General features: G+C 34.1%; 1 protein-coding gene across 2 annotated transcripts in view; it reads right to left on the bottom strand.

Moving 5' to 3' along the window:
- The window catches only part of KIF18A (kinesin family member 18A), an 80859-nt gene that overhangs the window by 9114 nt on the left and 53884 nt on the right, over positions 1-17861 (bottom strand). For both annotated transcript variants that reach the window (XM_046014395.1, XM_046014394.1), the window contains one exon: positions 30-471. In XM_046014395.1, coding sequence (XP_045870351.1) covers positions 30-471 — 442 coding nt within the window. The remainder of the gene's footprint in view (positions 1-29; positions 472-17861) is intronic.

Below are 17861 nucleotides of genomic sequence, written 5' to 3'. Positions count from 1 at the left end.
GAAGACTTGGCAAATACTCTTTTTTGTACCTTTGTAAAATGTTATCATTTGACAGTGATTCTTGTTCAGGTAATTTACTCTTCAAGCTCCTGGTGTCTTCACATATAGTAAATGTAGAGTCCAAATCTTCTTGTCTATATTCTTTTCTCCTGCTGAGAGGAGTATCTACTTCACATAACATTTTCAGAGAATTATCACTGTTTACACTTGAGCTGATGGTCTGAAAACCTGTAGTATGTGATGATGGTTTTAATAAAGTCACTACAGATGAATTTTGAGATGTTTTTCTATGGTCTTCTGGTGTATACACAATAGGCTGAAGTTCTTTGCTGAGAGAATCATTGAGCTGCAAACTTTCAGACAGTGCAGGCTTCTGGGGATGTTTTGCTTTCAGGGGAGAAGGCATGAGCTTTCTTCGGGTTCTTTTTTGTGGAGGAATTTTAAGTAGATTAGATTCACCTGAAGATGTGCCTATTCAATAAAATTAAAAAGAATCTCAATAATGGCACCTAGTTTTCCAATAACCCTATGAGTTAAACAATAACAACAGCAACAATAATAAATAATAATAAATAATAAAGTACATTTTCTGTCAATTGATGAAAATTTAAAAGAAAGCTGGAAAGAAAAACAAAAACATAGATTATTAATAATAATTTCAAATAACATTAATGAGCTCATTATAAAGATATTCTAGAACAGAAATAATAAATGGCTAATATCAATACTAATTTGTAGATATAGCAAAATTGAGGTTAGGGTAATCATGAAAACAATTTTCCAACAAATTCTAATGAAATTCATAAGCAATTTCTTCCAAGCTTTTATGTTTTAGATTTCAGATAAGAAAAAAGTATTCGGGGCGCCTGGGTGGCTCAGTGGGTTAGGCCGCTGCCTTCGGCTCGGGTCATGATCTCAGGGTCCTGGGATCCAGTCCCGCATTGGGCTCTCTGCTCGGCGGCGAGCCTGCTTCCCTCTCTCTCTCTGCCTGCCTCTCTGTCTACTTGTGATCTCTCTCTGTCAAATAAATAAATAAAATCTTAAAAAAAAAAAAAAAAAGAAAAAAGTATTCAACAACCACAGGAACAGAGATTAGTAACTTATTCTATTAAAAACATCACCAGTTATTTGTGAATTGAGTGGAAGTCTAGTCTAAATTAACAGGAATGGCAATGACCAATAAAATTCTAGGTGGATGAAAAAATGAAATGTTATGATCTCAGGTATGGTGGTTAATTAAGCATTCTGATTGTTTCTTATGCCATACCCAATTCATAGATTTTTCAGAAATTCGATTAATACCTTAAGATAAATGAACATAAGTTGAGAGGTCAGAGTACTCCTGCATGAACCTCATCACTCTGTACAAGTTAAGTCTCCCAAATGTCAAGAGGTCACCAAGTTTAATGAACTTTTCTTAGCCCTATCCTACAACTTCTAAAGATTTTCAAAATGATTTCCCTACTACCTCTTCAACATGTCACCTTATCTCCCTTCATCTAGTAAATGTATATATTTCCCTAAAGAAATACACTCTTATTTGTAATTATCCTCTTGCCACTACTTTTTCAGTCATATAGGTCCAAATAACCAATTTTTACCATTTCCTCACATTTCCAACTTCCACCAATCCTAGCTCTCCTACACTTAAAATTAAGACGTAATTCTGATCATGTCATTCTTCTGATTAAAAACTTCTAGTGACTTTAACATAAACATGACATCCAGAGATTGTCAGTAGGGAAATTCTTATTTCTTGGTCCAAAATTAAGAGACAAATTGTTTTGTTTAAACTTAAGTTTGAATTCTCACAATCTAGACATGCTTAAATATTTACCTCTCAAACATTTTAAAAAAATATATAAAGTAATGATTGATTGCATACATTAACAATAAACTTCATCAACTCGAGTACGCTAATCTTGTATTTCTTAGTTAACTTTTTGTTTTGCCTGTTTCATTCATGGTGACTTCAGGTGCCTGACATGAAGTAACTTTGTTTCAAGTGTACTGTCCAGGAAAGAAACTACAATGTATATTTCTGCCTATGTTTTTAAACCACGCAATAGAATTCCCAACTGATGTTAGATTTGCTTTATGATATAACACCAACTTAAATAACACTGAAAGCTGAATAATTACTATGTATTTCAATGAAGCACTTCAAACTCCCAACCAAGTTAGAAAATACACTTAATAACAATCACCAACAGAACATGCATTATTATTATTATGTTAGTTCATGATAGGCTCTCCTATGGCTAGGTTGACAATTACCCTCTAGGAAAGACAACTGAAAAACAGGAAGAAAAATATGATCCCTGTTCTACTAAGGAATTTTACTTTCTGAGAACTAGATAAATGAGATCCAGATCTTAAAATAATTTTCCACTCCCTTTAACATGACATTTGTCAAATTTTCCATTACCAGATATTTTTATACTAATGCTGCAGTGTAAAGACAGTTACTTTTCTCCACTGTGCTGCTACCACCAATTTGGTGGCTATTAATAGCTGGAAGATTAACTTCTTTTCCCCTGAGAGGCAGCAGGGGTATATAGAAGATAGAAAACTATATCGAGGATAGAGAGCTGAACTAGGAGTCAGGAGACTTGGATTCTATTTCTGGCTTCAGCAACAACTCACTGAGTGACCTTGGACAACTCATTTAAGCAGTGTGAGCATTAATACCCAACCACCACTCCCTGCAAAAAGGGGATACCACATGTACAGGGAATTTTCTAGGATTAGACAATATCTATAAAATACTTAGGGTTCAAAGAAAGGCTCTAGAAATGTAAATATGCTTCAACTGTTAGCATTAATACTTTCATACAGAAAATTGTAATTTACTTTCCAGTATTCTACCAATACTTAAACCACAGTTATCATTAAAAGGATACATTTCAAACAATGTCTCACTTTCCATTTACCAGTTACCCAGTTTATCAAGGCTGATGATAAATTGTAATATAAACAAAAATATTGTTAAATCACATACACCTAAGTGTTCTTTGAAAATGCAGGCTTCATAACTGTATTTTAAACTTAAAACATAATGGAACATGAAATCTCAAGACATAAGGATTATCCAGTCACTATTTTTCTTGTACATAGTATCTAGAGAGGGATAATTCCCGGAGTGGCATTGGGCAAATTCCCATGATAGTGGGCCACTTTCCCCCTACCGTTTGTTAAAAAAAACAACAACATGGAAATGAAGGTCTTCCATAAGACACTGAAGAAATATCCACCTGTTCTCTGGGATAATATGAATATACATCCCACATCAAATTTTGATATAATTAGACTAACAGTTTGTTAGTAAAATCAATAGCAATGTTAAAATGATGTATCTCTTGCCATATAATTCTGCTCTCCAGGAAGGATAAATTTGGTAACTTGAAGGAGAAACATGGAGGTGGGTCAGTTAATACAGATTAACACCATTGTTTTCCTGAGCCTGGAAGAAGAGATGCTACAAAAATACAGCATATGCAAAACACAAATCCACAGGGTTCTTTTCTTTTTATCCCTTCAACTATTAGATACATACAATAATAAGGGGGGCAGAAAACAGATGGTCAATTCAGGATTACTTAGGCTGACTAGTTGCTCAGAAAGGTTCAGAAGATAACCTGAGCAAAAACAAGATTTAAAGATTTAAATACAAACTCAACAGTCACGCTACTGTAACTACAAAGGGATTATGCCTCCATTTAACCCATGGAAAGTAAAAGAACACCATAAGCTGATATTTCAGTTTGAATATGATTTCCAGAATATATAAATACAATTAACAATCATTCTCCTTTAGCTAGTTAGGCAATAAAGTACATTAAGTGGGTATGGCAAACTGGAGTGTTGGGTTAGGGGTACTGTACATTTTAACTGGCTTTCAGAAATATTGAGTATGCTAGCTCTATGTCTATAAAAGAGATCTGCTGTACTTTTCCATTAGAGGATGTACAGTAACTTTCCAGAAGACAAGCCTTGGGGTAGTTGTAGTTTCCTCTGATTCAGCCTGAGAAAATACTATCTAACAAGATTCTATGATTCTTGGGCCTACAGAGTGGAAATGATAAAGAAGGAACCTCAACGCAGATTATAATTCCTTAAAAAAGTCTTCATAAAATGAGAAAAGGAATCATGTAGTTACAGACTTTCAGAACAAGGGACTCCAAAAGATGATGATAGTCAATAAAATACCTCAGTAATGTGGGTGTCACACAGGAGAGGATAGAAAATTAAAGTGCATTGTTGTAAGGTAGGCTCTTAAAAAATGGAATAAAACGATTAGTTCCCACTTGGGAGGATAGCAAGTCTTCTCTCCTGGGTTTTTCATCTAAAAAACAGCCCACTATATCATATATTTGAGTATATGTATCTTATGGTCTAGAAAAAGCAGTTTTGGGACTTTAACTCTCTAACACATTGTAGGTATACTGCATTTGTACTGACCTGAAATGATTATGATTCATGGCATATATGTGAATATGTTGAAATTCATTTCCAGATAATAACAATAACCATATTGTCAATACATTTAGAAGAAATCACTACTAATAATTTCAATCTAGGAACAATGTTTAATTATGAAAGGAAAAAAAAAGTTTTCATCAGCTGTGGTACAAGAGAAACAACTAAGAGGCTTGTGTCAGCATAAAAAGGAGTCTTTGTTCATCCACTCAGTATTAAGCACCTGCCATGTGTTCCAGAACTTTGATAGGTTTTGAGAATCTAGCAGGAAACAAGACATTTAAGAACTTACATTTTGGGGGAAGAGGCAGAAAAATAAATTATCTTTTTTTTTTAAATATTTTATTTATTTGACAGAGAGAAATCACAACTAGGCAGAGAGGCAGGCGGAGAGAGGAGGAAGCAGGCTCCCTGCGGAACAGAGAGCCCAATGCGGGGCTTGATCCCAGGACCCTGGGATCATGACCTGAGCCAAAGGCAGAGGCTTTAACCCACTGAGCCACCCAGGCGCCCACAAAAATAAATTACCTTAATTAAGATAATCATGACAAATGAGTTGGAAAAACAATAAAACAAATGGAACAGAGTGATGGGAGATAGGTGGGTATTAATTAGATGGCAGGGGAAGGCTATTCTAAAGGTGAGATGTGTGATCTGAGACTTGAATGGCTGTGGAGGAGCCAGTTCTATAAGAGCTGGGGAAAGAAGCAGAGGAAATAGCAAGAGCAAAGACCTAATGGCAACAATAAATTTGTTGAACTCAAGGAAAAGAAAAAAGGCTCATGTTATTGAAGTGTAGTGAGTCAGAGAGAGAAGAAAAATAAGAAGAGACTAAAGAGATCAAAAGGAGCCAGCCTGTGTTAGGGTTTATGAACAAGATAAAGATCTGGATATATTCCAAGTACAAAGGGATATCTGTGGAAGGTTATTTTAAACATGGGTATGATGAGAACTGATTTATGTTTTTAAAAAAGACTGCCTTGCTTACGGTGTGGAGAACAGAATATAAGTGGGTAAGAGAGGAAACAAAGAAATCTGTAACACATTATAGCTATAGCTAAGGCAAAACATAATGAGAACCTGGACTAGACTGGTAGTAGTAGTGATTGATGTGGGAAGGCTGTTATAATCAAACAACCAGATTAAAATTTTATAAAGTAGATTCAAAACATTTTCAGTGACATACATGGGTGTGATTAGCTGCCCAACAACCAGGACCAAAGATAAGTTCACGAAAAGCAGTAGTATTTTGTATAGTATAATCAACAGAAATGGACAACTTTCAGTGAAACCATGAACCATTTTTATATGAGCAATTACAGAAAAGTTCAAAAGGTCCTAAATGTCATTTCCTCAAATTTGACAGTCTCTTGTTACTGACATTCTCCTTTCCCCAGCCCACTCATTCCATTTGAGGTCCTGTACTCTACTGAGGAGCTCTGACTCAAGTAAATGCAGGTGTCTTGGAATCTGCTTCCTTCCCTGTCTAGTTTGCATGTTCATGGACTTGAGCAGCAGATACTCTCTGGGGTTTGAGGATACAGTTACTTATTCAGAGATGATGGCTGTTATCATCATGCTTGGGTAGTGGTGAAAAGGGAAGAAAGGGAGAGAGGCTATGTAGGAAATGGCTCTAGAAAAGGGTGGCATTAAGAAAGTTATTGGAAATGGACTTTGGCTCCTAGGAATTTGTACGAAGGGAGGGAAAGAATTAAGTTAACAGAATAATACAGAAAGAGCACTCTTGTTTAGGTTAAGCACTCTATTTTCTCTGCAAATTCCTCTCTAGACACCCTCAAGGCACTGACATGGATTTATCTTCAGTTCTAGGCATAGATATACTATGATTTCAGATATAAAGACTGGCTGCTCCACTCTCAATACCTTGTTAATTGTTGCATTCACTTCCTTAAAAAGGAGCCACTGTCTTCTAATCCATATTTAGTGAGGATTCAAAATGCAAAATATGGTCCTGTAATGAGTGCATTTTGATCATATAACACATGATACACATGCTATGAGAACGTTCTCTTTTGGATGGGGGAGGAAGACAGAAAGGAATTGAATAGTTGGAAAAATTTCTCACTGGAAGAACCAGTTACTTGGTTGGCTTGGCCTTACATATGTCACTTTAGAAACACTCATAGTATAAGAAGGGCTATGAAGGTTAACTTTGCAAAAGACAAATCATTTTTAATCAAGATAGTAACTTGAGGAGAGACATCTAGCTTCCCTTCCAGATTTCCTTTAAAACATCATATACTATAACAAAAATAGGAGGAAACTTTTCCTAATACTGGTAATAAGGGAAGAATATCATCAGCATCCCAGGATATTTGGGGACTTTAGGAAGGATACTATGTAGCTAGAATTGGAATAAAGGGAGGCTTGGGGGAAGAATAACATAAAAATATCCCCCCACTTCATTATTCAGTGCTGTCCTTGGGACATCAGAAAAAGACACTGGCTAAATGCTATTAGAGCCCCTAAGTAAGGAATAGGGATGAGGGAGTAGGAGAGTTAGAAGAAGAAAGGGTGAGACAAGGCTATGGGATACAGTAAAATGGTAATATCTGAATATTAGCAGTAGCACTAAGAGGCCTCCAAATCCAGTCCTGGCCCAGCTGTCCCAGTATTGAAAGGAACACTGAACAGAAAGTGCCCAAACCCCTGGGCCTTGCTCCCAGCATTGGTGGCTACACCATATATGGATGAGAATCTCTTAGGCAAAAAGGCGAAGTTTCTAGCTTAGACTACCTACGGCTCTGGTTCCTGTTCTCTACTCTTGGGCTGTTAGATCCATGAAAAGGAATGCATTTGCCAACATCCCATTTCTGGACCTTAATTTCTACTGATTATCAGTTATAGTAAGTACTTATAATAAGTGTAGAGGGAACGTCATTGGATCTGTAAAAGGATAACATAAAGGAATGGCATACAGACTTAGGCCTTCTGATAACCCAGATGCATGTTCTTCACCCCTACACAAGACTGAGTCTCTACCATAGGCAGAATTAAATCAATTAGGGTAAGGATAAACAAAACATGTGACATTCACAATTTCATTGTTATTTAAAGCCATAAATCTATGAATTACTATTCATTAAATTAAGTAGTATGTAAATTCTGCTTACAGCAAGATCCTAATTTTTAAAACGAATAAAAAGTTCACCCAAAACAAATCAAAACATACACATACAGATTGTGTTAACAAAAAAAGGGGGGAAAAGTCACAGACAACAGCAGAAGAAAATATGGCATAATCTATAAAATATTAGCATAGATTATGATTGGAAAAATTCTGAGTGATCTTATTTTCTTCTTTAAGCATTTTTATAATAAATATATACTGCTTCTTTAAAATTATAAATAACAAAAATATATTTTTTAAATGAGCAATGTGAGGATTGGGACAAAAGTGAATAAAAATCCAGCTCTCTCAAGCCTCAGAAAGTCTCTGGTCTTTGAAGGTATAGGGTGAAGCTAAACCCGAACTGACTGAAAGTCTGCATAAGGAAGTTGCATCCCCCAAAATCCCTTTACCCCATCACTATCACCTGTACTGATAGGTGACTGTTCCTTTGTCACCCTGTTAGAAGACACAAGTTACTCTCTGGACAACTTGATACTTATGGCCAACATGCACAGCTGACACTAGCAGTTTTTAATAATTTCTCAATAATGAATGCATACAGATTTTTCTCTACTTCTTCAATATACTGGTGTTGGGCTTATACATCTCCTAAATGTGAAATCAGAGTTTATAGATAAACTCTAATAATAAAAAGACCGAAGTATTGACATTTTTGGACTCCCCCAAACTGACTGTTTCTGGATATCACCAAAAATCAGAGCTGAAAGACCTCACTATGTACACAGAATATAACCAGGGTCACCAGATGTTTGAGGATATGTCTTTCAACATGATAGAACAAAGAACTACATACAGAAAAAAAGTGAAAGAAAATAGACATTGTAGAAATAGAAGAGTATATTAGAATAATCATAATTAGTATCTTCAGAGAGATGAAAAAATATTGCATTCATCAAACAGAAACAAAGTGCTATGGAAAGAAACCCCGACTTACTAAAAAGAGCTCTTAGAAATTTAAAATATGAGAGGGAGAAAAAACTCAAAAGAAAGCTTGTATGATAAAGTTGAGGACATCTCCCAGAACCAAAAGAAGTAAGTACTACAAGGCAGATAAAAGAATTAAGGATTAATCCAGGAGATTCAACGTCAGAATAGTAAGTGTCCAAAGACAGAACAGAAAGTAGGGAAAAAAAGTATATATGGAGGGATATACATGTGGATAAATACATATAGGAACATTTCTCAGAGTTTACTTCCTGTGGACCCACTGGAAGAATCTACTGGAGGATGTCGTTCTATAAAATAAGAAAGAATCAGAAAGAGGATGGGAATAAAAGCAAATACTACAGGGCGCCTGGTTGGCTCAGTGGGTTAAGCCTCTGACTATGGCTCAGGTTATGATCTCAGGATCCTGGGATCGAGCCCCGCATTGGACTCTCTGATCAGCAGGGAGCCTGCTTCCCCCTCTCTATCTGCCTACTTGTGATCTCTCTCTCTATCAAATAAATAAATAAAATCTTAAAAAAAAAAAAAAGCAAATACTGCAGATGGAAACCACAAAGCAATACGAGAAAGAGAATTTAGGGGCTCCTGGGTGACTCAGTGAGTTAAAGCCTCTGCCTTCGGCTCAGGTCATGATCCCAGGGTCCTGGGATTGAGCCCCACATCAGGCTCTCTGCTCAGCAGGGAGCCTACTTCCCTCTCTCTCTGCCTGCTTCTTTGCCTACTTGTGATCTCTGTCTGTCAAATAAATAAATAAAATCTTCAAAAAAAAAAAAAGAGAATTTACATATTTTTTTTAGCATAACAGGAAACAATATTTTCTTAAAAACACTCTATACATTTACTTTTAAAAAGCTGAGATGGGGTAGGGGAGGAAATGTATGTATCATGTGAAGGTATGAAGTCCTTATTGTCCAAAATAAAAAATTTGCAGATGATATCTAAAATAGGAAAAATGTAATTTGGAAATTAAAAGAAAAAAACAGAAAACACAGCTAAAAGGGGAGTAAGAATTGGGAATGAACAGCAAAACGGCAAGAATATTTCCATAAATATGACAGTACCTGTTAGCTTTCTCAACTATGGATGCATATTACTTTTATAAATATATAAACTGAATTTTAAAAGCAGGTGGAGAGGGGAGAGAAAGAAGAGGGGGAGGCTGACGGACACACATGGACACACATCTACGAGCTTTTAAGGAAAATAAAATAATTAGGCTCTGGGGCTATAAAGGAAAAAGTAGATCAAAACACATATCTTGCTTATTCTGGGAAAGCGGGAACCAGGTAGAGGGTAATAGAGAGGGAAGGTATTGCATGGAGCACTGGGTGTGGTGCAAAAACAATGAGTACTGTTACGCTGAAAATAAATAAATTAATTAATTAAAAAAAAAAAGTAAGACACTAAAAAAAAAAAAAAAGTCTACCAAAGTCTAGCCAAAGCAATGAAGCTTTACATTCAAAAGTCTAACTGAAATAATGCAAGCAAATAACATGAACAGAATGGGCAAAAAGAAGAGCGTATGAATGTTCTAGGCCTAGGGAAGGTAGAAGAGATCTTTTCTTAGCTCACTCTCTATAGGTTTACTCCCTACCTCACTCCCACCTATTGTTTTCCCTGGCATATAACAAAAAACAAGGGAGAATGATTACCAACTGGTCAAATTTAAAGAGTGCTAATAAAAATGTGAATCAATCATCAGAAATAAATCATTCAATATAGTGAGTAATGAGTAAAATAGATTTAAAGTCATGAGTTCCAGAATGAAGGAAAATTCCTTTTTTTCAGGGAACAGATAAACTGCCTATGAAATCTGAATGGCAACAAATGTAATTTTGATATATCCAAAAGTTTATAAAGAATAATAGCAGAAATAAAGATAATGTTTAGGATAGCAAAATCTCTAAGAAGTAAAAGACAGACTCTGTATATAAGGACATGGATTTAATCAATTTGTTTTCAGATATTTTAAATGTCCTTAAGATCTCCAGCTTTAGTTATCATAGTTGTGATACCTATCTTTACTTTCACATTTAGATTTCATGATGACAAGATATACTTTAATTTCTTTTTGTTGAGAAATATTCAGATGACTAAACAGAAAGGATGTCACTTTAAGGATCAGCAAATTTTCTAGACTATTTTCAATTTAACCAGAATTTATAAAATTCTAAAACACAGTCTGGGAACTACCTGGAGAGGAATTGTTCACTGAAAAATAACTTTGGTATTGGTTTAGTTAGAAGGGTCTAATAAAGTTATCCTGATATTCAAGATGATCTTTTTAGGCTTATTAACACTTCGCATAGTTTGAAGGCACCTATTAATGAAGTAATAATATAATGCACCTGATTGCTGTTTTTTAGAGTCAAAAAGTTTTCTTAAAAGTAAAATTTAACAAAAATACATATACAACGTTAAAGATTTACTGATAAACTTCAAGTTTAGGAAAGAGGGTAGGCGGTGGAGGTTATGTGATTAAATAACGTAACTTTTCAAAATAATTATATGCTACAATTCAAAACAGGATTTTTAAAAGTAATGAGAGACAGGGCTACTGAAAGATATAGAAGAGCTTCTCTTCTAAACCTTGCAGCAAGTTTTGTTTAATGAATCCAATCCTAGTTTTTGTAATACTTATCCATTAATAGTTTACGAAACATCTTAAAATATTTATATGATGCTTTAAGGCATCTTATATACAACTGAAAATGTGCATTTCAGGATAAAGTGGTTAGTGTTCTATTCATCTGTTCCTGCATTATGGCTAGAGATTCCCGCTTCAAAAAGTTTGTTTACTGTAAGTCCATAGAGAGACTTAAAAAGGAAGTCAGACAGAAACATTTTGTTGAGACTGCCAAGTTTTAGAAGCCTTTCAAAAGACTTTTATGTATTAAAACCACTTTTAAAATGAACTCCAAATGCAAGCACTGAAGTTGTAGATTAGATGGAAAAAAATACAATTTTCATCTGTGACTGTCCAGATTCTAACACAATATCACCTGGATTACAATTTATATACATTAATATTTGTGTAGTTTGTACAGTATTATACAGAATAAAGTATGCTATTAATATAAGCCATGGCTTAAAAATAAAAACAGTGAAAATCATTATGAAATTGGAATGATGTGCCTTCCCCACTAAATTATATTTGCTAAGTGGTTAAAAGAAATTATGAATAAATATTTGATCCCTGGCTAAGTGGTTAATGAAGAAGTAAAAAAATTTCAGAAGTAAACTAATTAATCTGCCACTTGTTATCTCTCCCCCAAACTTTTGGGATTTTAAGGAATATGATCAACTATGGCAGTGTAATAAAAGCAATAAGCTGAATATTTTGATTTTGTTAATAATATATATAGGATAGTCTCATGAAAAAGTATATGCAAAAGACATTAAAGAACTGAATGGCTGTATGTGAAGAGAAACATCTAAAAATGTATTTATTGGCTGTATTGTCCTTTAAGCTATTTAAGTCCACCTGTGAGCACAATCTAGTCTCCTTCATTATTTCTATCTTTCAAATGTTTCATTTCTCCAAGAAGCCTATTCCACAGATTTTGTTGAGGAATCTGAAACATTTCCAGTAGAAAGCAGAAACAGAGTGTTCTCATATCTATCTTATTTCATAAGGGAGTTTTAAGAAATGTCAGCATGCTTTTATTTAAAAAAAATTTTTTTTTAAAAGATTTTATTTATTTATTTGACAGAGAGAGATCACAAGTAGGCAGAGAGGCAGGCAGAGAGAGAGGAGGAAGCAGGCTCCCTGCGGAGCAGAGATCATGACCTGAGCCGAAGGCAGCGGCTTAATCCACTGAGCCACCCAGGCGCCCCTTATTTAAAAAAATTTTAAATAGTATTTATGGGGCACCTGGGTGGCTCAGTTTGTTAAGCATCTGACTCTTGGTTTTAGGTCAGGTCATGATCTTGGGTTGTGAGATCAATCCCCACATTGGGTTCTATGCTCAGAAAGGAGTCTTCTCGGGATTCTCTCTCTCCTGTTGCCTCTCCCCCTGTTCGTGCTCTTTTGCTCTCTAAAACAAATAAAATCTTAAAAAGTTTTTAAAAATAATATTTATATTTTATTATAAAAATTTCCTTAAGAAGGTCCTATGATTAATGTTACATATATTAATACATGCGTTAAGTATGTTCTATATAAACATGATATGCCACATCTTACCTGATCCTGCTAATATGCCATGTGTATTTAAGATAATGATGTATTATATGTTCTATAATATTATATATTAATAATATTTTAATAATTAGCACATAGTAGTTCTATAATAATATATAGTAATAAGCTATAATAATGTATTACATTATAATTACATATAATATAAAAACCCTGATACATTAGCAGATCAGGGAAGAAGAAATGAGCTAAATCTTCATCAATCAGAATGAGAAGATGAAAAAAATCTAAACAGATCAATCGATAAAATAGCAGTTTAAGCATACTGTTTAGAAATATTAGGTAAATTGGAGAAGTTTGTTATAAGTCATCCGGCATGAATTTCAGTGAACAACAGAAGAAAAACATATATGCCAATTTTCCTAAAGGTAGTTTCAAGAATGTTGGCATATTTTTATTTTTTTTAAAGATTTTTTATTTATTTTCAGAGAGTGACAGAGCATGTGTGTATTTGAGCAGGGGATAGGGGCAGAGTGAGATTTTTCAAGCAGGCTCCCTGCTGAGTGCAGAGCCCCATGGAGGGCTTGCCCCAGGACCCTGGAGATCATGACTTGAGTCAAAGAGCTGGTCACTCAACTGACTGAGCTACCCAAGTACCATGGTACATTTTTACTTTTAGATAAGTCTTTTGATTATTACTATTATTTTTTATCATAAGAAATGTCCTTAAATAAATGAATTATTAATGTAAACCAAATGCCTATTATAGAGGAAAAGGAACTGAAAACTTACACATTTCCTAGTAGCAAAAAATGAAAGAACCAAGTAAAATAAACCCTTACTTACTTTAACTGTGATATTCTTATGTCATGGAAATCATGTAGTTTAGCAATCTATATTGTCTAACTGAATTCCCACTGTAACATGGTGGTCCTTATTTCCAATTAACTACAAAGCACCAGGAAAGTCACAGTTGGGATCATCTCATGAAGAACCAGCACTGAGTATTAGATTATCCTATGTTTATTTAAACTATCTTATTTTATAATTGTTATTCACAGCAAGAAAGTCACATGCTCAAAGTCATAATATCAATCATAATTGTTGTTGACAGAACAATTGACTGAAGTTGACAGAACAGTTGACTGAAGTTTCTTACTGAAGAGACACAAGTCAGGAAAAGAAACCAAGATATACAAAATAATGAAGACTTAAAAATATAAAATTTCCTCCACAGATCCAAAAATAAGAATAGAGGAAATACACAATTTCATCACCCCCAAACTGAGATTCTATCTTCTGACCGCTACCATCAGAAAAATATTAAGTGTGAATGAAATACAGGTATTTTTATAATTTAAAATTGGGTTACATAGAAATTAAAAATCATCAAGAATAAAAGAAAAAATATTATACATGGCAAAGAGCTCTTGTATATGTGTCTGTGTAGATATAGGTATGCATGTGGTTGGTTATCTATTCATCTATCTATCAAGAAAGAATTCTTATAATAAGAGAAAAATAAAGCAAATGAAATGAACAGGTTCTTATTTCGGAATGAACTACAATTGGACAAAAGCACAATAAAAATACTCATTTTCATTATCCATGTATAGTGGTAGACAATAGTTATCATAGTTCTGGATACTAATTTAACAGTGCATATCAAACACTTTGAAAAAGCATATATCTTTTGATCTAGCTATTCTACCTTTTAGGGGCTTAGCTTAAGGACATAATTAAGACAAGTTGTGAAATACACACAGAGATATTTAGTGGAGTGTTGTTTCTAACAGCAAAAAAATGAAAACAAACTAAATGTTCATTAGTAGGGGATTAGGTAAATATACAACTATTAAGAGTGATTTATTTTCATATTTGAGAGGAAAAATGTATGTATAAGAAGTGGTTCAGTGAGGAAAAAGCTGGTTATCAATTGTATAATGGATCTCAATTTTTTTTAAAAACAACCTATATACGCTTGCTTCAAAAAAATGTCCAACACCTATTAGAACAAAATATTAATAGAAGTTAATGAAAGACATCTTATTTCCTTTGGCAGGACTCTTTTCAAATTAAAATAAATGAGCATTTAATGCTAAGATAATAAAAAGGCTAAAATATTAGTGAAAGGAGCAATAAAATTGAAAATGAATTACTGAAGACAGTTTCTGACCACCTATGAAGTTATAGTTTGTTGGAAAGAGGGAAGGCGAGGTGTGGTGATTACTCTAACAGTCAAAGACAAACATACAGTGGAAATGCAAGGGTATGTTCAGGCCTCGGAGAGAGGACTCAGGAAAGGGAAGGTTCATGAGGAAGGTAGTTTCTGACTTGGACTTTCAGTGAGGATAAGGATTTTAATAGGCTAGGATGTGGTATGGAGCCAGGGAAGCAGCATTCAAGAGTGAGGGAAAAGCTAGGAAAGTGCAGAGGCAAGAAACAGAAACATGTTTAAGAGGACGTTGGGACACCAAGTGCTGCAGAAAAGTGTGTCTGCAGCTTCGCATTGGACTGGGAAAGCCTTTGAAGTCTCCCCTAAGTAAGCGGTCTGCACTTTATTAGGAAGATGATTTTCATGTGAAGAGTAGATTGTAGATGGGAGAAACAAGAGAAATAGAAACTAGTTTAGATATTACTATAATTATTCATTTTTTACATCAAATTTTCTCAAAGTGTTTTTAAATTAAGAAACATCATTCTATTCCCTGTCTTTACCTGCTTTAAATAAATATCTAAAACATAACTATGAACTGGCCATTTTCATGCAGTTTCTTATGTACAAGGGGTCTATATTTATTTTTTATTTATAACTTTTTGAAATATTCCACAGATGGTTCCTTTAAATAAAGGGACTAGATAATTTATCACTAATGGGTTAAAAATCCCTCTCTTAAAAAATGGGCAGGCCTTCTGGGGTCATCTTTTGATGTGCCATATCATGTGTCCTGAATGATTTTACCCAGAGGAACTAATTTATCAAAAGCTTAAGACCGCAAACGTTAAAAGATTTACAGAGCTACACGTTAGTGTAAAAAGCAGAATGCAGTATTTAGCAAACATGAGTCACAGGCTGCAAAGCAGGGTTCATGACAGGGAGACAATGATGAATGGGATTAGATCTAATTGAGGCTTGGTACAAAATGATGGCAAGGATTTTTCTTTTGCTAGCACTCACGTTAATATGTATGTGAGGAGGTATTTTGGGAAACTATGCAAAATTAAAATTAGTTGGCGAAGTTCTAAAGTGAGATCAAATATTAATATATGCATTTCAATAAACACTTCTAGGCTACAAATGATTGATACAATTACTGTACTAATCATAAATCTGGATTCCTTTTAACAGCCTTATGACTCATGGAATTCAGTTGCAAATGATACAGGTGAAAGAATTTTAAACTATTTAAAAGATATGTAACCTTAAGGTTCTACTGATTAACCAAATAATAAACATTTTATAATGCATTCATATGACACTACTGTGGTTACTGTGGTATTAATGCTTATTCAGTTAATTTGCAGCTATTTACAAATATTACAGAGAGACTACATTTTCCAATGTATTAAAAGATTGTCACAGTCCTTTAAATTAATTCAATGCTCTGAGTAATAAATCACCCATAACCTTTTGATACTTCTCTCTGTAGGAATAGACATGTAGCAGACACCATGCTTTCTACTCAATCTAATTTTCCTAGTATTGATGCTTATTTAAGATGGGAGAAAAACAATGCAAAGAACCTTTTAATTTGTATGAATATTTGCAGTTACCAATGAGTAACTGAACACTTTTGTTTACAAAGAGAATAAGGGCCAAAGGAAATGTATTTAAGGCTACAAACATGACGGTAATGATTAAATTTTATTGCCAAATGGGAAACTACATGGAAGATTTAGTTTATAATATTTTTGCTGCTTCATATTTATTATATGAGGAATTCATGTAGACATTCCTGTTTTTTTAAATGACATTTCCTTCTACTCAAGTAATTTTATGGGAAACTTAAATTTACATTGGAACTATATTCAATCATAGTATCTCTACAACATAAAAGACATTAGTTCTACTAGTATCTTTTCTTTTATTGTACTTTAAGATAAAAACCACTAACATGAGGTGCAAAATTTAAGAAAAGGAAAGGTTAGAGACAGAAATATTACTAAATGTGAGTTTCCAGATGGATAATGAGGAAATCTTGACTTTTCATTTAATGTCAGAAATTTTATCAGTTCCATAAATAAACCTTGCTGCCAGCACCCCCATCCTGCATGGCACTCAGTGAATGCACTTTCTGTTTTCCAGACCTAAAATAGGTACATGTTTTACTCCAAGTAAATAGACATTTAGTTTGGAGGCAAAGATTTCAAGTCAAATAACTATCTATTTCAAAATCAAGTATTGACATGAGTAAAGTATTAAAATGAACAAAATTTAAAAAGTTAGTTTCTGTGGACTCTGAGTAACAAACTGAGGGTTTTGGAGGGTGGGGGGTTGGGTGATCCTGGTGGTGGGTATTAAGGAGGCCACGTACTGCATGGAGTACTGGGATGTGGCGTATAAACAATGAATTTTGGAACACTGAAAAAAAAATTAAATTAAATTAAAAAAAAAGTTTCTTCTTGAGGAACAATACAGGCTTATTAATATAAGGAAAGTTAAAATAATCCATATAACAAAAATATAAAATCCCTATAGGGATTTAATATATATTCAATATACAGAAATATAAAATTCTTAAAGGGATTTAATAACAAATGTACAAAATATATATAAAGAAAGTTGTAAAACTTTGCTGAGAAACATATAAGAAAATATGAATAAGAGAAACTATTCTAGAGTAAAAAGATTTGATGGTGAAAAATATGGAGACAAAATTTATAAATTTTTAAAAAGATTTTATTTCCTTGGAATTGAAAAAGTTGTGCTAACATTCACTTCTTAGTCAGGGATAGCCAAAAACATTTTAAAGACACAGATTAACATGGGGTGCCTGGCTGATTCAGCTGATAGAATGTGACTCTTGATCTCAGGGTTGTGAGTTCAAGCCCCACATTGGGCCTGGAGTCTACTTTAAACAAAATAAAACAAAACAAAACAACCCCAAAGAATAATGAAGGGGGACTAGCACTGCTTTCTAT

This window comes from Meles meles, chromosome 8 (genome assembly GCF_922984935.1).
Source record: "Meles meles chromosome 8, mMelMel3.1 paternal haplotype, whole genome shotgun sequence".
Taxonomy (NCBI): domain Eukaryota; kingdom Metazoa; phylum Chordata; class Mammalia; order Carnivora; family Mustelidae; genus Meles; species Meles meles.
Note: the sequence above shows the minus strand (reverse complement) of the source record. Positions and strands in the feature narration are given on the sequence as shown.